The following is a 26,594-nucleotide window of genomic DNA, read 5'->3' as shown; positions in this document are numbered from 1 at the left end:
TAAGTTCAAGTGGCTGTGTCACCAGGTGGTGCCGCCTCTCTATTGACCTTCAACTTCCATTAACTTTCCTGTATTCTCCGTAACATATCCTAGGACACAAGCAGGTTGAACTCATCAAAAGAAGACAGAAACTCCAAAAATAGCTAGGCCTACTGCCAGGAACCAGATAAGAAACCCAAGGACCACAACGACAAACCCGGGTTGCAAAGGGAATATCCGAGATAATATCTGAAATCCCTTCCCAAGAGACCTTCTGATGAACTTTCTATCACTACCATACTAAAAAAAAGTAACAGTAGACCTGGGCTCAGGCAATGGACAAGGCTAAGGCCAACATTGTCCAGGGCTGAAGGGGCCCACAGAAGCCTTGGAACACAAGTCAGATTATTTAGCAATTTCCAGGAGCTTTGGGAGGCACTAAGTTTTTCATCATATTCTGATGATATGATTGTAACATAAAAAACATACTCACTGTTCCCAGACTGATGTGTGAGGGGCACACCCCTACTCACAACAACTCCTCTGGGTTACTGTGGTGCCCAATCCAGAGGGCATCCGGACCCCACCAGCCTTTCAGCACACTGTTGTGCTACAGGCAAGCATAACACAGTGTTTCAGCCTTACTATGTGGAGACACTAGAGTCAGCCTGGCTGTTAGTCTGAGCATGAAGGGAAAAATGAAGGAAGAAAAATGAGAAAAAGCAAGAGAGGACAAGAAAAAGGTAAGTACCCAGTTAAGAAAAAGCTGAAGTAGTTCATTACCACCAAACCAGTATTATAAGACATATTTTTAATTTTTTTCTTAGAGGAGATGTAGTTACTAAAAATTTTTATAATTACAAGGGCCACAGAGCTCTAAGTTGGAGGGCCCCTGGGAAGGGGGTCCCAATGGGGCCTAACCAACACTCCCACCTGCCAGCGCCGCTGCACTCAGGTTGGCCAGGTGGTGGGTGGAGAGTGGGAGCAGAGCTTCTCTGGTCTTTTGGCCTCTCCTGGGCTTGGTGCACCCCATACATGCACCCCTGCCTTTGACTGGGAAACCAAAGTTGGCAGCCTCTGTTGAGGCCTAGCCCAGACCCAGATTTTTTTATTTTGTTTTTGTGTTTTTTAATGGTTGTCAATGGTTTATTGATAATATCACAGCACAGCAGAAGGATTCGAACAGCTCCACGTGGTGTTTTGAAATTCATCCTGACTGTAGGCTGAGTGACCTGCAGGTCCAACAGACTACCAAAGTCCAGGAGCTTCAGCACCTCTTTAGTGTCAGGATCACCTTCAATGATCTCCTGACCCAGGGCTGAGACCTCAAGAACATAATTCTCTCTCCTTGTCTCTCCTTTTCCTGCAGCTTGCTAGAGATGCCTCTCATGCAGCCTCGCTGAACCCGCTTCATCAGAGCTGTGACATAGCTCGCTATCTTCTTTTGGAGCTTCTTGCTGGGCCTAATGGCTCTTTTACTAGGGACCTGCCAAGATGGGCCGCGTTCACACTAAGACCGTGAAGAAGGTGACCCAGGTCATCACTGAGAAATACTACACGCGATTGAGCAATGGCTTCCACACCAACAAGTGCGTGGGCAAGGAGAGCGACCCAAGTTTGACCACTGGCTTCCAACCCCAGCCCGAAACCAGACTCCCAGCCAGGACCCCAGCTCCACCTGTGGATCCCGCCACCGGCCGCACCCTTGACCACTCACTTACCAGAGCGCATGTCCGTGCTGGTGCTGTGGCTGAAGGCTGGCCAGGGTCAGGGGTGGGGACCAGGTGATCTAGAGGGCAGCAGCGGAGCCTGAGGCCAGGCAGTCTGCAGAGTCTCAATACCTTGACATTTAAGAAGCAACACTGGAAGGCTGGGGAGTGAATATTAAGAAAGGCTTCAAGGCCCCTCTTTCCAAATATCCTAAACCAAAAATAAATATTCACCGGTTAGGTCTTTTGATAACCTGGCTAATAGATTGCCAGCCTATGATATTAGGAACTATTACTGGCTGAACTGCATTCCCCTCAACATTCATATTTTGAGGTTATAATCCTCAGTACCTCAGAAAGTGTCTGCATTTGGAGATAAGATCTTTAATGAGGTAACTGAGGTAAAATGAGGTCGTATAGAGGGTGAGAGGGGCTCATCCAATATGACTCATGTCCTTATAGAAAGAGGAGATTAGGACAAAGACACACACAGAGGACGGACCATGTGAAGACAGAGGGAGAAGACAACCATCTATCTACAGACCAGCTGGAAGGGCCTCATAGGACACAGCCCTGCTGGCAACTTGTTTGTGGACTTCTAGCCCCCGTACTATGATAAAATAAATTTATAGTGTTTAAGCTACTGAGTTTGTGAAATCTACTGCTGAATAAATAAAAGAGACTTTCCTGTGAAGAAAGCCAAGAAGGAATCATGAAATCACTTCCTAGCATTTCTCCTAAGGCCACAGCACAGCTAGGAGACTGGTCACAGACTCTAGGGTTGGTGTGTTTGGGAACCATGGGGTCCACAGACATGGGAACAGGCAAGGTACTGTTATAATGATCAGAGTTCCTGAAATTTGACTAAAATATGATTAATCTCTAGGAAGATGGTAGCTTACAGATCCCAAGAAAATAGAAAATAAAAATATAATGACCCTGAGTCCCCAAGCAGGATTGGGAGTGTTGACAACAATCTCTGACGTTGCAGAGTTCCCCAGGGCTCATTGTTAGTGTGGCCTTGTTCAGTCAATGGAGTTTTTTTTTACCTGAGGCAGAGAAATAGTTAGCATTTGGTTAAGAATTTCAGAGAAGCTTTATATGGACTGTAGGAGACCACAGTTGCCCTTGATGGACAAAGCACAGACAACAGAGAGGACATCTGTGCCTGTGGGGCTGAGCACGCAAATCAAAAGTCAGGAGGCTGGAGAGATCACAGCCATTGTGTGTCTGTTAGGCAGAGAGGAGGAGGGATCCATGTCCCACTCACTGACTCAGCAGTCCTTAAAATTCTATGTATCTTTTCCATTACCTGGGAAAGAAAGCCTTTGAAACTGTGTTTTCATCCCAAGGCCTGAAAGGCCAGAAAGGGCCCATAGCGCCTAAGATAGAAGCCCATTAACATCTATGAGTATTCACACCCCCATCCTGGAAAGCTAGCACCACCTTTACCTGACAATCAATAAGTAACTTCTTCACCCTCCCCGTCTTGCCAACTATATAAGTCCTCAGAACAAAGAATATCTCTTGCTCTTGCCACCCCTGCTGTTGCCCCTTGCTCTTGCCTTTCTTGCCCACCTTGGTGAGGCCCATTCTCCTCCTTGAGAACACATCACCAGTAAACCCTGCTTACCTGCTGATAGATACGCTGATGTGTAATTCCTTACTGCATTGGTGAGAAGAACTGAGTTTCTGGGAGTTTCTCCCATAACATGTCATGAGATCTTTCCAAGTCCTTCAGTCATCAGATGAGAGAGGACGAGTTCACTGTAACCAGGAAAGAGTGACATCTCCTGGTGCTGACTGATAAATGTTAGGAAAAGGAGATGTTCAAGGCTTGGAGGAATGACAGGGAAGTGGACAGTGAAGAGGAGTGGGAAAACCAGGCATCACAGGTCCAAAGCATAAACATTTCTCCTCAGAATTATCCTCCTTGGGAAGATATTTTTTTTGAAACTATTGATACATTTGTGTGTGTGTAAAGGGGTAGGGGACTATGCTAGCTCCTTTAAAACAGTCCAGATGCCACAACATGCAAGAGACCTTCCCTGGCTCCCTACCCTTCCCTGCATTGGATTGAGGACCTCTCCTCAAAAGTTCTAACAATTCCATTTTTTATACCACAATATTGGAGCTTTACCACATGGTTTTAAGTTCTCCTTTTTTTATGCTCCCCCAGGCCACTATGCTATAAACTCTTTAAATTACATCATGTTTCTTTCTTTTTAAAAATTATATTTTACTGATTATGCTGTTACAGTTGTCCCAATTTCCCCCCTTTGCCCCTCCCCAGCACCCCTCACTCCCTTAGGCAATTTCTACACCATTGTTCATGTCCATGGGTCATGCGTATAAGTTCTTTGGTTACTTCATTTCCTATACTGTACTTTACACCCCCATGGCTATTCTGTAACTACCAATTTGTATTTCTTAATACCCTCACCTCTTCATCCATTCCCCCACACTCCCTTCCATCCAGCAACCATCAAAACACTCTCTGTGACCATGATTCTGTCTCTGTTCCTCTTGTTTGCTTAGTTGCCTTTTAGATTCAATTGTTCATAGGTATGTGTTTATTGCTATTTTATTGTTCATAGTTTTGATCTTTTTTTTCTTAAATAAGTCCCTTTAACATTTCATATAATAATGGTTTGGTGATAATGAACTCCTTTAGTTTTTTCTTGTCTGGAGAGCTCTTTATCTAGCTTTTGATTCTAAATGATAGCTTTGCTGGATAGAGCCATCTTGGCCGTAGGTCCCAGCTTTTCATGACTTTGAATATGTTTTGCCAATCCCCTCTAGCCTGCGAAGTTTCTCTTGAGAGATGAGCTGACAGTCTTAGGGGAAGTCCCCTATAGGTAACTAACTGCATTTCTCTTGCTGTTTTTAAAATTTTCTCTTGCCCTGGCTGGTGAGGCTCAGTGGATTGAGTGTTGGCCTGAAACCAAAGGATTCCCAGTTCAATTCCCAGTCAGGGCACATGGCTGGGTTGCAGGCCAGGTCCCCAGCTGGGGGAGTGTGACAGGCAACTACACATTGATATTTTTCTCCCTCTTTTTCTCCCTCCCTTCCACTCTCTCTAAAATACAAAAAATAAAAATAAAAATAAAATAAAATTCTCTCTTTATCGTTAACCTTTGGCATTTTAAGTATGATGTGTCTAAGAGGAATTACTTAGGAATCCAGTAGTTTCTTTCACCAACCCAAATAGTCCCTGTTGTCTTTTATAGCCAGAAGTTATGGGGGCTTATCTTCCTGCCACTAGAACTCTGGGGTCAGGGGGCTGGTGTGAGGCTAGGACCCCTTGCTGCAAAGATATCCCTCCTGAATATTTATCTATCACAGGTGGGTATGAGGCCAGACTTTTCCATGTCTCCATGTCTCCTAGTAGTCTAGATGGATATGGTTTCTTTAGTTCTACAGTTGTTAGACTTCCATTCAACTTAATTTCTGATGGTTCTAAGTAACAGTTGTTCTTTAATTTAGTTGTAATTTTGATGGGGTTGTATGAGGAGGTAAGCTGCATTTACCCACATCTCCATTTTGACTGAAAGTTCTGCATTATATTTTTTTCATCTTTGACTCCTTAGTACGGGGTCTGGAATATTTTAGGTGTTCAGAGAGGTTTTTTTGAATGAACAAAAGAGAAACGATGGAGTGAAGGAAGCAAAAAGGAAAAATAGAAGAAAGAAGAAAAGAGATGGAGGGAAGGAGAAAGGAAGGGAAGGAAGAAACAAAAAGGAAATAAATGATGAATGAAGGATGTCACTATGGTGCTTAATACAGAAGCAAGTAAGAGGGATTAAAATCCAGTATGACCTCAGAACACAATTTACCAATTTACTTATCAAAATTTAATGACCAATTGCCATGTGTAAAGGATGTTCAAGACCTAAGAGACACTTATGAATATATCACAGTCCTTGTATTAGTTGCTAGGGCTGCCATAATATTGATTAAACACCTGTTACGTGGCTGGCATTGTGTTAGGTTCTGGAAATATGGCAGTAGACAATAGGTATGGTCTGTGCCTTCATGAGTTTCAATGCAAAGGAAAGTGTTGACCACATCAGTGTAAGTGTAATAAGTGGTATAAATGAGAGCATGATGTATACAGGACATATTACAGGGAGAACTATTTGGAAGCTAGGGGAGGTTCCCCCAAGTGACATTTGTGCTGAGACTGAATGATGAGTGAGTTTGCCAGGAAAATGGAATTGCTGGTACAATGACACTGAGACTAAAGAGAAAACTGTCCCTGAAGAACCGTAGGCAGCGTGTATGGCCAGAGGATGATGAATGCGTTAGAAGAGAGGTGATGATGACTGCCTCATACAATGATGTGTAAACTATGCAAAGGACTCTGGATATGAGAGACCATTGGAGAGGTTTAAATTAAGTGATCAACACTTTAGGAAGACTATACTCACTACAGAGGAGGGGCAGAAGTGAAAGGTGGGGGGGGTCTAATTTAAAAGCTATTCTAGAGGTCTGGGTGAGAAATCATTGTTTCTTGGACTAAAGTGGTTGCAGTGGAGATGAAGAAAATAGATGAAATAGATATATTGTTAAGAACTAGAATAAAAATACTTGGCAATGGCTTTGGATATTTTTAGGGAGGGAGAAGAAGCCAAGGATGGCTCATAGCTTTCTAGCTTGAACAAAGGAGTGATGGTGATACCAGTCAGCAATATAAGAATTTCTGGCCAAACAGATGTGAGAAGAAAGATGCTGAGCTCAATTCTGGGCATATTTGGTTTGAGATGTCTGTGGGTCGTACAAGTGGAGATGTCAGTTATGTAGTTATTTACTACAGTCTGGCAGTCAAAAAAACAGGAGTGAACATGAATTGCAAATGTTGGCAATATGCACTATTGAATCCATGAAGTTTATTCACCCGGGGAAAGGAGTGAAAATTAAGGAGCACATAGAACTTAGGGGAGTGCCCATCATTGGAATTTCCATAGACTAATAAGAGTCAAAGGTGGAAATTAAGTAAAAACTTGAGTTAAAAGGTAGTAGGAAAAGCAAGAAAAAATCCTGTGTTATGAAAACCAAGGAGAGAAAGTGAGAAATATGACCAGCTACCCCATGAGATGGTCAGCTCTTTGATCCCAAAGACAATATTCTGTTCACCTTGGTATCCTCACAGTCAATTAATTTTCTACTCATTATTAAATGGATGGAAAAATGGATGGATAATTTGGTGAACTGAGGGGACCCTATGTTTTTGAAACCTGATATAATCAAGGGTCACAGGTTCGGTTCCCAATCAGGACACATGCCTGGGTTGGGGTCCGGGTCTTCATTAGAGGGTGCTCAAGTGGTAACCACACATTGATGTTTCTCTCGTCTTTCTCCCTCCCTTGCCCTCTCTAAAATTAAATAAATAAAATCTTTAAAAAAGGGAAAATATAGTTTAAATAAAGATATATGGGGTAGATGCTCAATTTGTTAAAAACTGTAGGGGTGGGGAATGAAAAGTTCAGAGATTGGTACTGCCTAAGGCAATGATCTTTTGAAAGGCAAGGGTAGGCTTTATCCACGTCTCTATCTTCAGACCTCATCATATTATCTGGAAAAAACTAGGCATCAATATTCAGTGACCTTCTTTTTAATCTCCCCTACTTTACAGCAGAGTCCCTATGCTTTCGTATTTTTATAGCAACTAGATCCAAGCCTTGCAGATAGTTCCCTCATGAAAAACAGGTGAATGGATGGATGAAGGAAGGTTCAGTGTGGGGAGCGGTGATGCACCTGGCCTACAGCATGAAAATGCCACAAGGACAGCCTCTGCACACTAAAGGACTCTGGGCTTGGTGTCTGACATAGGATAAAATCACCCTTGGAAGCACTGCCCTTGGACAATCTATTTACCTTGTTTCTTAATCTGTGAAACAAACACTGAAATAAGTAGAAAGCACATTAAATAGAAAGCAGGCAATCCTATGAACAATGCCAAAGCACAATGCCTGGCATTTTGTGGACTCTTCTTATAAGTTATGTCCCCCTCTACTCTCTTCACCCCCACTTCCCCACAGTGCCAGAAATGACAAGCACCAGGCTGGCTTTGCCTCCACAAAGGCTTTTACAAAAACCCCAAGGACCCAGAATAAACAAGAGTTTGCCCAAAGACAGATGAGGTGGGCCCTAACTGAAAGGAGGGTAAATACGAAGGGAAAAACCAAAACCAAAACCATGAGCTGTAGCAACTTTGGACTAACACGTGCACCTTCAGGGAGAACTAGACACAGCATCTCCCACCTGCACCTGTGCAGACCATGCCCACAAGTGCAGTCCCCTAAAGGGGTGGGAAGCTCTATTGCTCAAGATAATCAAAGAATGGGCAAACTGACACCTTGCCGCCTTTGGCCACTATGAGTGTCAATCCTCACACCGCTTCCCACCCCTCTCCCTTTATCTTTCTCAGGTCCATCAGGCTTATCCCCCAGTGCCATCTTCAGGCTGAGCCCAGAACTCCAACATTCCTGAAAAAGACTTTGGTCACGGAGAGTATTGCTGGCACCAAATATTGGTGCCAGTATTTGGCACCAGTATTGCATGGTTCTTATGGACTCTGTTTGCAGGTCCTGGGGTGGTCCTGGAAGCTGCAAATAGGAGAGCTGAGGCTCTGAGGCAGGGTCACAGAGGGATGGGTGGGGCAGCGGAGAGCCATACTAGAAAGGAGCAGGGCCAAGAAGTGGGCTGGGTTCTTGCAGACTGACTGCAACAATAGAAGAGAAAGCAATGGCTAGGAGTTAAGGCCACCGTGCCTGACTGCTTGGTTTTGACCCCGGTTCTGCTAATAGCTGTGCATGTTGAGGCCAATGACTTGACGTCTCTATGGCCACAATTTCCTTTGAAATGAGGATAACGGCAGTTGCCTTCTGCAGTTGTTATGAGGATAAAATGAGTAAATATTTGTAATATATTTAGGTTTTGTCTAATAAAATTAACAATTGGCCTTCAAGATGGTGGGTCACCAGCAGCACTGGCCTCACCTCTTGAGAAATGCCCCTTCTGGGCCACATTCCAGCCCCACTGAATCAGACGTCTGCAGAAGGAGCTAGGAGAAATACTGCCCTTTGGGAGAACATGAATGGACTTTGAGAATATTACACTAAGTGAAATAAGTCAGGCAGAAAGAGCTAAGAACCATATGATTTCACTCACGTGTGGGATATAAAACTGAAACTCATAGACAACAGTATGGCGGTTACCAGAGGGAAGGGGTTGGAGAGGTAGTAAAGGGTACAAGGGACAAAATATATGAGGACAGAAGATGACTTAACTTTGGCTGGTGGGTACACAATGTCATATGCAGATCTTGTATCATAGAAATGTACAATGAAACCTATATGATCCCATTCACCAATGTCACCCCAATAACTTTAATAAATAACAACAAAAAAAGAAATACTAGTCAGTCTGAAAAGGGAAGCTGAGTTTACTTTCCTCATGAAGAAATGTAACTTGAAGCTCATATGTGGTAGGCTAAGTAATGACCCCCAATAATACCCAGGTGTGAATTCTTAGAAGCTTTGATTATTAAATTATATGACTTTACACAAGTGACTAAGTTAAGCATTTTGAGATGAGGAGGTTATCCTGGATTAGAACCCAAGTGGGCCCTAAGTGTAATCGCAAGTGTCCTAGTAAGAGGGAGGAAGGAAGATGTGAATACAGAAAAGAAGAAGGGTAAGTGAAATGGATGGAAATAGAGAGAGGACAGGTAGTGTTATTCAGGACCCCATGCCTGGGCATGAGGACAGCCTGCAGATGCTAAAGAAGATGAGGAAATAGATTCTTCCCTAAGAACCTCTGGAAAGAACAGGTCATGCTGGCACTTTGACTTTTATCCCATAAGACTCTCTTTGGATTTCTGACTACTAAAAACATAAGGTAATACGTTTTTGTTGCTTTAAGCTGGTAAGTGTGTCGTAATTTTTTACAACAATAGGAAACCTATATAGCATGGATATTAAAATAATATTGAAAATATGATGTCACACAACTCAACCTGCCAAGCCCCTATCAGAAACTAAACTGTCACTGACAGTCACATATGGACATTCAGAAGAGCATCTTAAAGCTCTTTAGAGACACCCAGGACCAAAAGCAATGATGCTGAGTGAAAGAAACACCTTTGTAAGATCCTTTGGAAAACTCTGTAAGAGGACAGGGAGGATACCAGAGGAGGCACTTGTCAAAGCAGACTTTTTATTTTCAAACACAGAAGCATAAAAAAAAGCATGATTCTTTTCACAAAAGAAAGCTTCTTCAAAGAAGGACATATTGCTTTGAAAGGGTTCTCTTGACACTAATGATTGTCATCAGGCAATAATAATTCTGAAATGTCTGTCACCATAAAGGAAAAGTATGGCCTCAAAGGGTCAAGCTTCTAATTTTCTGTAATATGAAGGAGAAGGAAGACTAAAATATTACATAAGGATGGGCTGAAGTAATGTATGGACCCCAGATAATTGGATGCTTTTGTGTGTTTGTACTGATGCATTTCCACTGATAAGAAAGGCTTAAATGGGCAATGGCACCAATCAGCAATATTTCTTGGGGTTGCATTTCCACTGATGCCAGCCACAAGGATAGCTCTTAAATCCAAAACTTATCAGTTTCTGTACAAAAATTTCTTTACTTTCTGCCATATGAAAATAAAATGGTATTTTTTTCTGAATAAGATACTCTCTCAAGTGATGATAAATTAGCCACATGTTGCCTTGTTGTCGATATTTAGGGACCGTATAGCCCATCCTCAGCTCACAGGACTGTTCCATCACAATCCAAGAGACAGGGAGCCCCTCTGGACCCAGCACACCAAATGCTGGGAAATTCTGGAGGCAGCGTTCAACATATTTCAAGCTCCTTTCATTTTTTCCAAAGTCCCACGGCTCATTCACAAGCCTTGCATGTGAGGTATCCAAGAAGATGCTTGAAAAGTTTTCTTCCCTGTCAAGGAAAAAACAAAAGAGCATTTATTCAGCCAACTTTCATCAAACACCAGGACTGCAGAAAATTAATATGCCACCATTCCTTTTCTCAAGGATGCTGCAGCTTAAAGGAGGAAACAAATGCACAAAGAAAAGTATTATTTCTATGTCTGCTTTACAATCTTTTCAAATAATCAAGAGGGAGAAAATCCTAATTGCTTTATGATGCAGAAAATACATCTCAAGGAAAAAAAAGTCCAAGCAAATACCCCAAGAAAGAAAAAAATGAGCTCATGTTCCTAAAATAGCAAAGATATACACCAGGGCTATCTCCCACACAGCTGAATTTTCTTTGAAGACCCACATGGGAAACACGTGGGTTCTGAATTCTACGCCACAAAATATCTAAATACACAAGATATTTCTTTTAACAGGTATTCCAATAAAAAGTTTGTCACCAGAAGATGAGAGCAATGTTACTCTTACAGTTTTGTGTGTTGCAGAGCCCTAACCACACACATCCCCTCTGGGGAAATACCGAAAGTGTGATTTAAGAAGTACCGATACAGGGATGGAATTGGATTTTGGGGGTGGGAACAATCAGGATTTTGATCCTCATTTTCTCATTGGAAAAGTTGTCTGAGACTGAGTTTTCTCATCTGCAAAATCAGTGTAACACCTTTTATGGGAAGGGGAAGTTGGGGCAGGTGGAAGATCCCAAAGAAGGTTTACCCTCCCCAAAGAGAAAGAGTTCTCAGGAACTTGTCAGTTTCGGAGTCGCTCTGTGTTTGCTAGAGTGTGAGGTCACTGAGCACTAACTTGTCTGCACATCGGTGAGACTTTCTTTTTGTTCTTTTTCATGCCTGATGGGACCCTAGTCTTGCTTCTTCAACCGCCTCAAACATTGTCACCTGCCCTCCTCTGGTAGGATGGCTGTGCATGTGGGCTCAGAGGAAAGAAACACTTGAGGACAAATACTTTATTCCAGATCACCAGAGTTATAATATTAAGTCAATATTATTCAACCCCTATTTACCATCTTCCCCTGTGCATTAGTTTATCTTAAGATTCTTGTGGAAACACAGCTGGGCCAAAGCAAGATTTGTATATTGTTGGCTCTCCTAGCTATATCAACTGTGTATGTGAGTGGGTGTTTAGATTTCAGTTATTCCTTTGAATTAGTAATATAATTATAAAGAATAAATAGATATTAACTGAGAATAATTACATTTTTCTCTGATGTCCTATTACCGAGTTATCTTCTCTAGTGGGAACTGACGAGGCAATATATTCATGTCATCTTCTAAAGGGACTCTGCAATTTTGGATGGTGCGTACTGTTATAGCGTACAGTGGACACTGTTCTGTCCATCTCATTGGTTGTTTCTTTTTTTCACTCAGCAATATGTTTTGGAATTCTTACCAGTTCATACAGAGCTGCTTCATTCTTGCCAATGGTTGCATATTATTCTATTTTTTGGATTGTACCTTAATGAATTTATCCATGCCTCTACTCACAGACACTTAGGTTGTTTCATATGTGATAGCTATCACATATGAAATTCATCAAAGTCTTGCCATCTAATTTGGTAATATTTTAATTTAATATACATATTTTTGATCCAACTATTTCAAATCTAGGAGTCCATCTTTCAGAAATATGTACACCACTTGTGCCACGATCTATTTACAAAGACATTTATTACAGAATTTTTGTGTTAATACAGGAATGTGTAAGTATGTATCTCCCTATTATAGAAATCTATGCAACTACCAAAATAAATGCAAGGTATCTGTGTGAGCTTACATGAAAGATGTATGTATAACATATTGCTGAGTGAAAAAAGCAAGCTGCCGTACAGTATGTGTGTATGTTGTGGAAAAAAACAACAAAAACACACATAGTATGAAAGGCGTATACACCAGAACTGACAATATTTATACCTGACAGGAAAATCGTGGGGAATCTAAGTGGGCAAACTTTGACTTTTTACTTTAAATACTTGTATACTTTGTGGAGCATGTAGCACTTTTGCGAAATTTAGTAAAGATTTTTTGGTGCCAACATGATGTCCTATACTCTCCCAGGAACCCTCCTGTGAGACCTGTGTGAGTTAGTTTATATAAATGACCTCACCTAATGAAGGCTCAGCAAACGAAGTTCTCTTCCTTTACCCATGCAACTATGTACCTCATCATAATTTAGTCTCAAATCCTACATTTCCAAGTTTGGCCCTTATGGCAACTTAATGATTCTATCAAGAATTTGAGAAGCATAAAAGTAAAATCTCACCTGCTAGCTTCATCAACTTTGGATAATTTAAACATCTGTGTCAAATCCTCTTTGCCATCAGTTGATATCTTGAGTTCCAGTGGTGTTTCTAATGAGAAGAGCATGGTCCTCGTGTAATCCACCTGCACTGATTTTGAAGCTGAAACCTTTCTTATTGCCTCATTCAGATCCTCTTGGCAACCTGGAGGAGGAAGATGGGCTCTGCATCACCACACCCATATCTGCTGTGAATAAACCAGGAGGTATTTACCTTTTAAGTCAGACCAGTTACCTTGGATCTGGAAGGCTTGTTCCCAGTTGATAACCTGGGAGCATGCCAGGACTTCTTCTAAGTTGTCAGGAGCTTTGGTGAAGATGTGGTAAGTATTGGTATAATGATCCAGATCATCTTTCATCTCCTGATATGACAAATATCAAACATATTTACATAGTTCTATAATTTACCAAATATTCTTGTATACATCTGAGTGCTGGACTCGATTGGTTGATACCCTCTTTTTCTGAGAAAGGTGCATAAAATGACCTTGGAATTCTTTGACACACTGAGGGTGTTTTCTTCCTGATGATGAAAACCAGCTGTCCTAGGGTGGGTGAGTAAATAGCTCCATTGTCTGGGATGGAAGGAGCACCAGGACTAGTTAAGGGTTTAAAACAGAGAGTCTCTCCAGTATGGAAAAAAGTATGAGAAACGGTTTTGGGGGGTCAACATTCTGGGACTGTGAGGAGGTAATGACTAAGCTAATTCTGATCCAGCATTCTGGGGTGATTGACTCTTAGTGTTCATGTGAATAGAGAGGACTTTGAGAAAGATCCATCATGCCAGAGCTCACAAAAGTACCTGGAATCGAAGGCCAAGTCTACCACTGCCTACCTGCTATCTTTCTACTGTTGACACTCTCCTGGTGGTCCTCGGGGGTCACTGCAGGTAGTACAGTGTTCTAATTCCCTTGATTACTATGCAAATAGAGGGAGGGTAAAATATCCTTACTCTGGGATGAAAGGGATTCACTGTTTATACTTCCCAAACTTGAAAGATGGGGAAGACATTTCTATTAAATATACATGATTTGCCTATTGTTTAACAATTCTCTCACATACAAGAGGGGACCCAAAAAACAGAATTATCTTCTAGAGGACAGACCCCTTGTAGTACAGGCTTCCTCTGTTAGGTGAGCATTCTAGAAACCCATCTGTATCGGTGTACCAGCTGACATTTTTTTGTGAAAGGCTGTGTTCAGCTTCAGTGAATTTTTCTGAAGACTCTTTCAGTGCATTTGCCCATTTCATGATGGGTGACTTTCAAACATACCTGCCCACTGCTCAGCAGTTTTTTTGACCGAAAACAGCATGATCCCCATGCTCTACCCTCCCTCTTCACCCAATCTTGCCCTGAGTGACTTTTTGTTTGTTTGTTTCCCCAGATGAAAAAAGTCCTCAAAAGGAACCCGTTTGCTGATGTGGAAGAAGTGAAACAAAAAATGGCAGAAACTCTAAAAGGCATCAAAATTGACAAGTTCAAACACTGTTTTTGAGCAGTGGAAAAAGTGTTTTAATACGTGTATTGCATGGAATGGAGAGTACTGGTACTTTGAAGGTGACTGAAGTTTAAACAAGTAAGGATAAATACACATTTTTAATTAATAAATTCAGGGGTTTTTTTGGGTCCCCCCTTGTAGTAATTTATCAACCTCACTTTTTCATAGTTAAGAGAGCAGCCATCTTCCCACAACTAATCACTTGGCAGTTTCAGATCTCAAATCCAACACTGATTCAAGTAATATTGAATTATGTTCATCTAGTCATAGGGAAAGAAAGACATTTCCTAACCACTTCCAGCCATAGGCATCTATGTTAAGGGGTATGCCTGTGATCAGAACCTTAATGGATTAGAATTGACTAGGTGGAATCCTAATGTTACTTATAAGACATGGACTATTAGGTACTTGGGCTACTTCCATGCCTTAGCTCACCATCCTACCTTCTCCCCCAAGCAGTCTTTCCAAAATCTATATGAATCAGGGGGGCCAAGGTTCTTCTCTCCAGTTCCCAGCTTCAGTTTCTTCATTCCCACACAGAGAACATCCAAAGCATGACTGGCTTTGTATTTAGTAGCTTGAGGTCTCACCTCTTTCTTAGGCCGAGTAATGACTATCTGATAATCTGGCCAGGCATCCACTAACACCTCCAGGTTGAATGGGTTTTTATTTATAATGTTGAAAATGGCACCATACACCTACAAGGGCAACAGAACAAAACAGGAGAGGATGAAGTGTTTCTTTGAGACAGGGTCTTGGGCATGATATGGGAAATAAAACCAGGAGTTAAGAAGACTGAGCAGGATAGAACTAGGGCTTCCAGAATAGCTCATTGGACTATTATTGGAAGGTATGCTTGCAAAATGGCCCAGTAAGCACCCACAAAAAAAATCCAAGCCAATAGCTGAATCATTAGGAACTAGGTCCCATGACATTCACTGTTTCAAAATTCATACCATTTTCTCATTTTTAAATTTCCTAACATATCACCTATTTGGCATCTATTATATATCAGATGTGTTTCAAGTACAGATAATTCAAAGGTGAATTAAAGTCTAGAAGGGCAGAGAAATACATAGTCTGATCGTAATGAGACACATACTGGTGAATGTATGCACGTGGTGGTGTGGAGGAAGTGGTAGGAGACTGACAGAAGGAGTAATATTTGATTTGAGTCTTGTAAGATAAGTAAAGTTTTCTTTGGCAAAATAAAGAGAAAAGTGGGGCAACTAATTTCAGGTAGGAAGAAAAGCATGAATGAATGCTTGAATGGGTAGCAGGTTGTATCTTATATCACACCTGCTGAACTATGAGGGGCTCAGTAATTGCAGCATGTAGCTTCTGGCAGGGGAATGTTGGGAGAAGTAGAAGAGGATACACACACACACACACACACACACACACACACACACCTTGGTATACCTGATTAAAGATTGTTGGCTTTATGCCAGGGACATGGACCTCTACTAAAATTTTAAAACAAGGGACTGATATAATTATATTTGTTCAGATAGATGACTCTGGTCACCAAGTTGCAGGTGGGATGGTAATAGTGAAAACATGGGGATATTGCCATAGCCTAGAGCAAAAAAGGAATTTCATTAGAGATAGCATAAAGCAGAGTCGAAAGATGTTTAAAAGGCAAAAAAAGAAGTAAAGTAGGTGAATATATATGGGTATTGAGGGCATCCCTGAGGAAGTAATCTTACTTTGAACTTGTACTTCCATCTGCCCAGGAAAGGTTCTGAGCCCTGAAGCCATCCTCCTCACTCCTCAGCCCTCTCTCCCCACACCACCCCTTACTCCCTCACCTTAAAGGACTCAGGGATGCTCTTTTCCAAAGATTCATACAGAATTTGCAGCTTCTGGGGTTCATTAATCACAAACATCCTGTGTAGCACCTCAGCCTCCTTTCCTCAGGAAGATGATCTAAAGAAATAAACACACAAACAAAAATACCTGGAAAGATGTGACAAGAAGAAGTCACCTAGGACACCATACACTGCCAGAAGCAAAGGACTTGAGAAATTGTCTAATCCAAACCTTTCATTTCACATGAGAAACTAAAGCCCAGAGCTGCAACTGGACCTCAGGGCTCCTTGGCAATTTCTCTACAATTCCAAGTACAGTTAACATATCCGGTGAAACAAATCTCCACAAGCCCATTTGATTCAATTCAGGCCAAGAATCTGAGAGGTGAATGTCTTCAGGTTGTTCAGATGCAAATAAAGAACAATGCATCACTTCAGAAATGGTCCCTAAGGACCCTTGAGGCCCCCAGGCATTGAAACACTCATACTCCAACATTGCCATAGCATCAGTAATATTTTTCAGCCATCATGAAATAATGAGATCTTCTGGAAAAGGTCTTGAAAAGCATATTGTGTGTAGTCTCTTTTTTCCAAGGGACAAAATCATAGGAGGGAAAATTGTTGATTAGCAATAAGACTACCCAAGTATAAATTGGCAAAATCTATGAATTATATCCTAGTAACCTTAAAAATAAAGCAAATGCTTCTGTTCAATAATTCTACTTCTAGAAACTCATCCCAGGAAAATTAATCTATAGAAGATATCTGTAAAGATATAAACACAGGGAAATCCATTGTAGTGTTATGAGATTATCAATTTAGACATGATCCAACATTTATCATAAAGAAATGGTTAAGTTAATGATGGTATATCTATTTTTAAAAATATATTTTATTGATTATGCTAATACAGTTGTCCCATTTTTTCTTTGCATTATTCTCCTTCACCCTGTACCCCCTCTTACCATCATTCTCCCACCTTAGTTCATGTCCATGGGTCATACATATAAATCCTTTGGACTCTCCATTTTCCATACTATTCTTACCACCACCCCCCCGTCTATTTTCTACCTACCATTTATACTTCTTATTCCCTGTACCTTTTCCCCCATTCTCCCTGCTCCCTCTCCCCGCTGGTGACCCTCCATGTGATCTCTATTTCAGTGATTCTATTCCTATTCTACTTGTTCACTTAATTTGTTTTTGTTTTTGTTTTGGGTTCAGTTATTGATAGTTGTGAGTTTGTTGTTCTTTCACTGTTCATAGTTTTGATCATCTTCTTTTTCTTGGATAAGTCCCTTTAACATTTCATATAATAAAGGCTTAGTGATAATGAACTCCTTTAACTTGACCTTTTCTGGGAAGCACTTTATCTGCCCTTCCATTGTAAATGAAACTTTGCTGGACAGAGTAATCTTGGATGTAGGTCCTTGCCTTTCATGACTTTGAATGCTTCTTCTTAACCCATTTTTGCCTGTGAGGTTTCTTTTGAGAAATCAGCCAATAGTCTTATGGGAAGTCCTTTGTAGGTAACTGTCTCATTTTCTCTTGATGCTTTTAAGATTTTCTCCTTCTCTTTAATCTTGAGTAATGTAATTATGATGTGCCTTGGTGTGTGCTTCCTTGGGTCCAACTTCTTTGGGACTCTCTGAGCTTCCTGGACTTGCTGGAAGTCTATTTCTTTTGCCAGATTAGGGAAGTTTTCCTTCATTATGTTTTCAAATAAGTTTTCAATTTCTTGCTCTTCCTCTTCTCCTTCTGGCACCCCTGTGATTCAGATGTTGGAATGTTTAAAGCCTTCCCAGATGTTCCTAAGCCTCTTCTCATTTTTTAAAATTCTTGTTTCTTCATTCTGTTCTGGTTGGATGTGTATTCCTTCTGCTCCAAAACATTGATTCGAGTCACAGTTTTCTTCCTGTCACTGTTGGTTCCCTGTGCATTTTCCTTTAATTCACTTTTCAAAGCTTTCATTTCCTTTTTCCTCTATTTTGTGACCATACTCAACCATTTCTGTGAGCATCTGATTACCAGTGTTTTGAAATCTGCATTAGATAGGTTATCTATCTCTTCATAGCTTAGTTGAATTTTTTTCTGGATCTTTGATCTGTACTTTCATTTGGGCTATTATTTTTTTTTTGTCTTGACTTTCCTGTTATGTAGGTAGGGGCAGAGCTTTAGGTATTCACCAGGGAAGGGCAACCCCCGACTTGCATTTTGGCACTGTATGTGGGGAGGGGTCTGAGAGGGAACAATGCCACTTGCTCAGCTCTCTGCCAGCTTTCAGTCACTTCCTCCACTACCCACAAGCAATTGGGCCCTTCTGTTGCTGATTCACAGGTAGGTGGTTTTGTGTATGTTCTAGGACCCTGTGAGTCTCTCCAATGAACTCTCCTGTGAGGCTGGGAATTGCTCCTGCCACCTCAAACCCCACAGGTTTTTTCAGTCAGAGTTTGAGGCTTTATTTCCCCATACTGGAACCCTAGGTTGCATGGTCTGTCTCACTCGCTGGTTGTTCCTCCTGGTTTATCCTCAAGTAAATGTGGGACCACCCTATCTGTCAGCTGCCAACTCACCCTGGGGTCTTGTGACAGTAGAATTTTTCCAGATTAACCTGATCCAGTAGATACTCTGTTATGATCACACATAAACATAAGTTAAAGACTATAAATGTTTAACAAGATCAGAGAGGAAGAGGGGCTAACAGAGTATATTGAGAAAAAATGGTCAAAGAACATTGTGAAAAATAAGAGAGGTATCTCAGAAGTCAAAATAGGAGAAACTTTATTTTATCTCTTTTGTTTTTATTTAAAAGGAGTTAGCTTTATTTTTTTCAACTACCAATTACGTGCATAAAGGGGTAAAAGTAATAACAGTATCTGTTTTTTTCTCTTTTAGATTCTATAGTCCTTAATTAACATTGGACTAATGCCTATGCATTTTTCCCCTTATTACATGACATTATTATATTATGTTCTTAATTGTTTGTCTTATCTTAAATTTCTTTTTTATTAATAAATAAATAAATAAATTTTTATTTATTTATTTTTTCTTTTTTTACCCTTGTTCAGTTATAGTTGTCCCACTTTTTTCCCCATCACTCTCCCCTGCCCTGTCCCACCCCACTCCTACAATCTATCCTCCCACCAACATTGTCCATGCCTGTGAATCTTCTATTCTTTTTCCTTGGCATGTCCCTTCCCCCTTTTCCCCCTATCATTTCCCATTACCCCCTCCCCTCTGGTAACTGTCAGTGTGTTCTTTATTTCCAATTTTTTCAGTATTTTAAAGGAGGGTGACCAGAGGAGTCAAATGCTGCAGAGAAGCTAAGAGAGATGAGTACTAAAAATGTCAATACATTTTGGAGTTAGGAACTCATTTCTAATTTGGTGAGAGTTAAGTCAGAATGATGGAGGCAGAAATCCAGGTTATGGGGATTACAGGATAAATGAAATGTAAGGAAATGAAGATAAGTCTTTCAAAGAGCTTCACCAAGAAAGGAAGGAGAAAAATATGAGTATATGATTTAGGGATGGAGAGTATGGGAGCTCAAAGGAAGTTTCTTATTAGACAACAGAATTAAGTATATTTATACTAACTACAGAAAGCAAGTAAGATGGACCATAATTGATGGGCCAATATAATAAGAGATGGAAAAGGGAAAGAAAATAGCTAAATCCATGGGATAGGCAATGTTTCAAATCCTCTATGTTTATTAATTCATTTAATCTTCAATCACATTTCTAAGTGTATGTGTTGGGATTAGTTTTGGACAGAAAGAATACCTTTTATACACAATGGAAAAGAATGATTTTTTTTAGGTCTTATGCAGATATGCATGAGTACTTGGGGTTAGAAGAAAGATCAGGAAGTTGATAGGTTATCTTTTAAAATCTATTTACTGGAAGAAATAGAATGGAAAGTCATCCTTTGGAGGTAAGTAGGATGAGAGAGTGCACCAGAAAAGTGCATAGAAAAAAGAATAAGGTTTTAATGGAAACAATTAAAGTTTAAATGGCTTCTGATGTTAGCTGGAGAAAATGTAGATTACGATTACATAAAGGGATTGCCAGGCTTGCTTAGGAGCAGGTGCAGGTGGAAAACCCTCATTTGGGAGTGGTAGTCATCCACCTGTATGAGCTCAGTACCCAGAGACCAGAAGAGAAGACAAATTAAAATGAACCAGAATTCAATTTTTTCCAATCTCATAGTAGCAAATAAGACAAGGGGCAGTTTTTGGAAATAAGACCCCTTAAATTGAATTAAAATGATGTAATTTAAGAAAAAGAGTAAATTAGGATGGAGGTCAATCAAGTGGGAAAAAGTGAAGAGAACCAGGGATAAAAGCACTTTATGGAGTCAAAGAATAGCCATGGTGATAGACTAGGGGAATATATTCAGAGACCAAGAGATTGGGATTGGGAATTGGGCTATAGAGGTTAAGATTTCAGAAGTAAATCAGTTCTGGATATACAGCTGTTGACTTCAAGTCAACAGAGAAGGAGTTAATGAGGGAATGGGTGTTGACGGTATCATAAACATCACTAGGATGTGACAGGAATTTAATGAAGAGAAATGTCTGTGAGCTGGGTGCCAAATACATCAATGACTAGAGAGAAATTTGTCAGAGAGCTACAGGAAAGGGTAACACTGCATCTTAACCACATTGTATAGCATTCAAAGAACGAAAAGTTTTCCTATGCAAATGGACAAGCAAAACTTTAGAACCATAGATTGAAGGCCAGGAGAATGCTGATTCTTGTCTTTCTTCATTCACTGTGTTACTATGGGTGTCTGGAGGATGGCAGGAAAAGGTACATACATATCAACAATGTATAGTTCCGGGAAAAGATTTTGACAGCTTACCAGTTCAAAATAACGCACACTGGCTTTGTAGATTTTGAAAGTGTTTTCCTGCTCCAGGGACTTAAAATGTTTTGAGAAATTGGTTCTTAATATTGGATTCTGGTGAGTGCTCCTTCTGAGGGTTTGCAGGGAGAATAAAATGAATTAACAAGTACAAATTTTTAGTGGGGTGAGGGAGTTTCTACAGACTCTATTTATTTTTTCTTCTTTTTTGACTTTATTTTTTATTTTTCAATTGCATTTGACATACAATATTTTATTAGTTTCAGGTGTACAACTCAGTGATTAGACATTATACAACCTAATTGATCATCTCAATAAATCTCATACCCATCTAACACCCATCCAACATATTTACCACAATATTATTTACTGTTTAGAATTGAAGGATGTATAAAGAGCTTCCCAGATAAGAAAAAGCTAAAGGAGTTCATTACCACCAAACCAGTATTACATGAAATATTAAAGGGTCTTCTTTAAGAAGAAGAAAAAAAGATAAAAAATATCAATAGTAAAATGACAATAAATACATACCTATCAACAGCTGAATCTAAAAGCAAAATAAATTAACAACCAGAATGGAAACACTCATAGATACAGTGAACATTTTGACAGTTGCCAGATGGGAGGGGGTTTAGGTATGGGTGGGTGAAAGAGGTAAAGAGATTAAGAAGTACAAATTGGTAGTTACAGAAAAGTCAATGGGGATGTAAAGTACAAATACAAATTCTTTAGAATCAGAGTGCTAATTAATTGAAAAGTTGAAAGCACAAGACACTGGCTGTCCAAAACAGTTCTGCTTACCTGAAGTTTTATTGTAGACCCGTACACACACCACCTTCTGTAGTTACTCAGTGTAGCAATGGAGAAGCTACTGTGGCCACTACCTTATAGACTCAACTGCACTAAACTTGAACTGTCACTGTTTAACATAAATCTCCAAAAAGTACTAGGTTCCTAAAGAAGAAACTGGAGGAACTGTCCATGGAAGTCAGACACTTTGTGGACCAGAAGGATAAGGTATATGCTCAATATTGGGAAACTTCTACAACTATAAAACATCTCCCACTGAAGTTTTTAATTTATACATTTCCCTTGTAACTGATTGGCTATTCAAAAGCAATAATAATAAGACAATGTTATGCAGTTGGCAGAAATTGTCCAGCTGCAGTGTTATTTAAATTGTATCATTAGAGCAAACAAGAGACAGAAAATTTTGGCTTCCCTTCAAAGTGCCCCGTCCAAAGCCCTCAACCACGTGATCTGGGAAAAGCCAAGAACTCTCCAGGGAAGTTGCTGTTAGAACAAGAACTGAGCTTTGTACATGCTTTCCTTTGTGTGGTTTAAAGTGAATGGAGACATACATGGGAGTGGGGATTGTAAACACAAGAAAAATGAACAGTTATTGGACAAAAGTTTGAAAGGATTGGAATTAATTTTGGAGAGGAATAGAGATAAAAATTATTTCTTAAAAGTGTGTTCTTCAGACCATCCACATCAAGATCATATGACCTGGCCTGTTAGAAATACAGGAACTATAATCAACAAAACAAACAAGCAAGCAAAATACAACCAGAGACACTGAAATAGAGAACAAACTGACAGTAAGCAGAGAGGAGTGGGGAGAGGGATAATAGGAGATAATAAGGGGAAGACCATCAAGGCACATGTATAAAGGACACATGGACAAAGCCAAAGGGGACAGGTTCGATGGTGGAAGGCAGGGATGAGTGGGGTGGGGAGGGCATGGTGGGTGAAAATGAAGACAAGTATACTCGAACAAAAATAAAAAAGATTAAATAATAAATAAATACATAAATAGAATTAAACAGCAAAAAATAAAAAAAGAAATACAAGAACTTCTCCAAATCAACTGAATCAGGGTCTTCCAGAATCTTTAGGAATCTATATTTTATTAAAATCTACCTTAAAAAGTCTGATCTACATTAACATTTTGGAGACATCTTGACAGAGGAAAGAGAAAAGAAGCTATGAAAATTTTATCCACTTTCTAAAATGATGTTGAGCAACTTCACGCATTTTGATTGTTCATGAAATGAGAAAAGCAAGAGTTATTTTCACACAAATGAGGAAAATGATGTTGAGGGAATTAATGTCTTCCCTGGGGTCACAAAAGTAGCCAGCAGGAGTACCTCAATCAGAAGTCAAAACCAGGTTCTTTTAATGAGATCATGATTCCTTGGGGATTGGTCCCCGACCCTTCCATGGCCATTATATCTTCTTACAGACCTGCACTTCACTTCAGATGACATATGCAAAACCACCAATGAGGATTTAGCCATAACAGTGTATGTGCTTGTTAGGTAAGGCCTTGGGTCTTACAGTTTCAGTAATTCCATTTTTTGAACCAAAAATAGTTTGCACTGTCAAAGAATATTTATAGATTTGTAATTTCATGCAATTAATTTGTTCACAAAATTGGATATAATTGTATTATTTATTAATTCACCTTTTAAAAAATGTTGGTCTATTTCCTGCCAGTCAAGGCACATCTTTGCAGAGCTGAGATCATGTTGTGCAGAGCAGAGACGACATGATTTTGTATCCCACCATAACTATTGCATGAGGAATTTCTCAAACCATCAAAAAGTTTTATGAGGACAGCTCATAATGGTTGTACAATTGAATCGCACATCTGAGAAAAAAATTTTATTTCATGACCTTTGGATTTTCCTAGACACTCCCCACAGCTAGGATATGTAATTACTAGTTAAGTTTCCCGGATGCACCTGCTTACATCTGCAGAGTTCTATGGGTAGTCACATTTTTCCCCAATCACTTCTTTTACCAGACAGTCCTACCCCAAGTGGAATCATTCATATGACTCATGCCTTTATGCAGGTTTGCGTCTTTCATATGCACATTGTCAGTCTTTTGTAGAAAAGAAAGTTAAAAATAGAAAAGGGAAGGAAGTCTGATGATTCAGTAGTATCATAAGAGACCTTGTCATTGAGACATTGCAAGGACAAGTGTATATAAGTCTGGGCAGACTACTCCAAAATTTTCAGTGACTTAGCACAATAAAGCTTTACTTCTTGCCCATAACATGATTCCATATGAAGTAGCAAAGGTACTCTGTCCCATACAGTCCTATCAGGATAAAGGCTTTTCCCATAATGTGGTTCTATCCTCCTCAGAGACCTCAGACTTCTCTCAAATCAGCTCGCCGGTGGTGAAAGAGAGCAAGGGCCAGCCATAGAAATGGTGCCACCACTTCCCTAAAAATCCACTGTGGATAATTCAGACACATAGCCGTACTTAACTACCAATGAGAGTGGACAATGGGGTCTAACTGTGGTCTTAAGGAAAAATTAGAGAGAACACATATGTTGGTGAACATGTGCAGAACACGCTACAATGAGGGAAAATAAGCTATTGTGGAAAGTGAAGCAGAATGACTGTTGGAGGAGGCAACCAACATCTTTTAAATACTAAAATCAGAAAGGTATAGGTATATGGATGGAAAACCAAACACACACACACATAATGTGTTCTCTACAACAGACTTCAGTTCCTCTATCTTAGGGAAACTGGAAAGAAAAGAATTATGGTTGACTGTTGTACAATACAAGTCTAAACTGCATGGGTCCACTTATATGCAAATTTTTTCAATAAATATATTGGAAAATTTGGGGAAGGTTTGTGACAATTTGAAAAAAAATTGCTGATGAACCACATAGCCTAGAAATATTGAAAAAAGTTAAGAAAATGTTACGTATGTCATGAATACATAAAATGTATGTAGATACATCTATTTACTGCTATAAAATACACACAAATCTATTACAAAAAGTTAAAATTTATCAAAGTGTATGCACACAGACACAGAATGGCATCATTTGCAGTCACAAGAAATGTAACAAGTATAAAGATACAGTGTTAAATCACAACTGCATAATAATAACAGGAGTACATAACCTTTTTCATCATATTTAGTGTTATACGGTGAGTAACATCATGGGGCCCATGCAAAGTGCAGCTAGTGATGCTGGATGTGGTCCCAACAAGCAGAGAGAAGTCATGAAATTTCAAGAAAATTTGAATTGCTCAATATCCACCATAGATTGAGATCTATAGCTGTCCACCATTTCAAGATTCAAGAAAATGTGAAGCCATCATGTGATAACTTAAAACAAGGGAAGGGGAAGGAGTTAAACTTGGAGAATTCAATACCAGCAAAGGAGTGTTCGATAATTTTAGAAAGTGGTTTGGCTTAAAAAAATATAAAGATAATAGAGGAAGCAGCTTCTCTTGACCAAGAGGAAGATGAATTCCCATATGCCATTAAGAAAATCATTGAGAAGAAAGCATACCTGCCTGAACAGGTATTTAATGCTGACGAAAGTCCCCTATTCTGGGGAAGAAATGCCACAGAGGACATTATTAGTAAGGAAGAAAAGCAAGCACCAGGATTTAAGGCAGGAAAAGATAGGATAACTCTACTGTGTTGTGCAAATGCCATCAGATTATGATCAGGACTACTGTTGTCTATGACGCAGTTCCACCTGAGCCGTGAAAGGAAAAGATAAACACCAGTTGCCAATCTTTTGGCTGTATGAAATGGAGGCTTGGGCAATCAGAACCTTTTTTCTGGATTGGTTCCTTGGACAATATTCCCTGCAGTCAGGAAGTATCTAGCCAGCAAGCAACTTCCTTTTAAAATTCTTTTCATATTGGACAATGTGCCTGGCCACTCAGAACCCTATGAGTTCAACACCAAAAACATCAAAGTGGTCTACTTGCCCCCAGACAGGACGTTTTCTGATGCAGCCTCTTCTTGATCAAGGGGTCATAAGGGGTCATAGAAGATGATCATCACTACACATGGTAACATGGTACTCTATGGAAAGGATTGTCAATGTAATGAAAAAGAACCCCAACAGAGAGAGCATCGTAAAAGTATGAAAGAGTTACACCATTAATGATGCCATTGCTGTTACAGTAAAATATGTGAAAGCCATAAAGATGAAAAAAAATAGTATTTAAGAAAACTATCCAGCCCTGGTTGGTGTGGCTGATTGAGTGCTGTCCTGTGAACCAAAGGGTCACTGGTTCAACTCCCAGTCTAGGGCACATGCCTGGGTTGCAGGCCAGGTCCCCAGTAGGGGGTGCACAAGAGGCAACCACATATTGACATTTCTCTCCCTCTCTTCTCCCTCCCTTCCCCTCTCTAAAAATAAATAAATAAAATCTTTTTCAAAAGAAAAGAAAAGACAAAAAAACTGCCCAGATGCTGTGCATGACTTCACAGGATTTACAACAGGGCCAATCCAGGACACTAAGAAAGAGATTGTGGATATCGAAAAAGGTGGGGTGAAGGATTTCAAGATACGGATCATGGAGAAATTCAAGAACTCACGGACACCACACCAGAGGGATTAACAGAAGACGACTTGGTCGGGATTCGTGCTTCCAAACCGGTGCCAGATGATGAGGAAG

The 26,594-nt window shown here is 40.1% G+C and overlaps 1 protein-coding gene across 1 annotated transcript; it reads right to left on the bottom strand.

Annotated features, from left to right (window-relative positions):
• Window positions 1–10,243: 10,243 nt before the first annotated feature.
• On the bottom strand, window positions 10,244–16,349 carry GLYATL2 (glycine-N-acyltransferase like 2). Its single transcript, XM_045854869.1, has 5 exons — window positions 16,272–16,349; window positions 15,051–15,158; window positions 13,197–13,323; window positions 12,926–13,106; window positions 10,244–10,652 (listed from the first exon to the last, which is right to left on the bottom strand). The coding sequence occupies exons 1-5, from the start codon at window positions 16,347–16,349 to the stop codon at window positions 10,244–10,246; spliced, it is 903 nt and encodes a 300-aa protein (XP_045710825.1).
• Window positions 16,350–26,594: the final 10,245 nt, after the last annotated feature.

Source organism: Phyllostomus hastatus, unplaced genomic scaffold, assembly GCF_019186645.2.
Source record: "Phyllostomus hastatus isolate PE091 unplaced genomic scaffold, TTU_PhHast_1.1 phas_scaffold_11, whole genome shotgun sequence".
Lineage (NCBI taxonomy): Eukaryota > Metazoa > Chordata > Mammalia > Chiroptera > Phyllostomidae > Phyllostomus > Phyllostomus hastatus.
The sequence above is the reverse complement of the archived record's forward strand: the minus strand, read 5'-3'. Positions and strand labels throughout refer to the sequence as shown.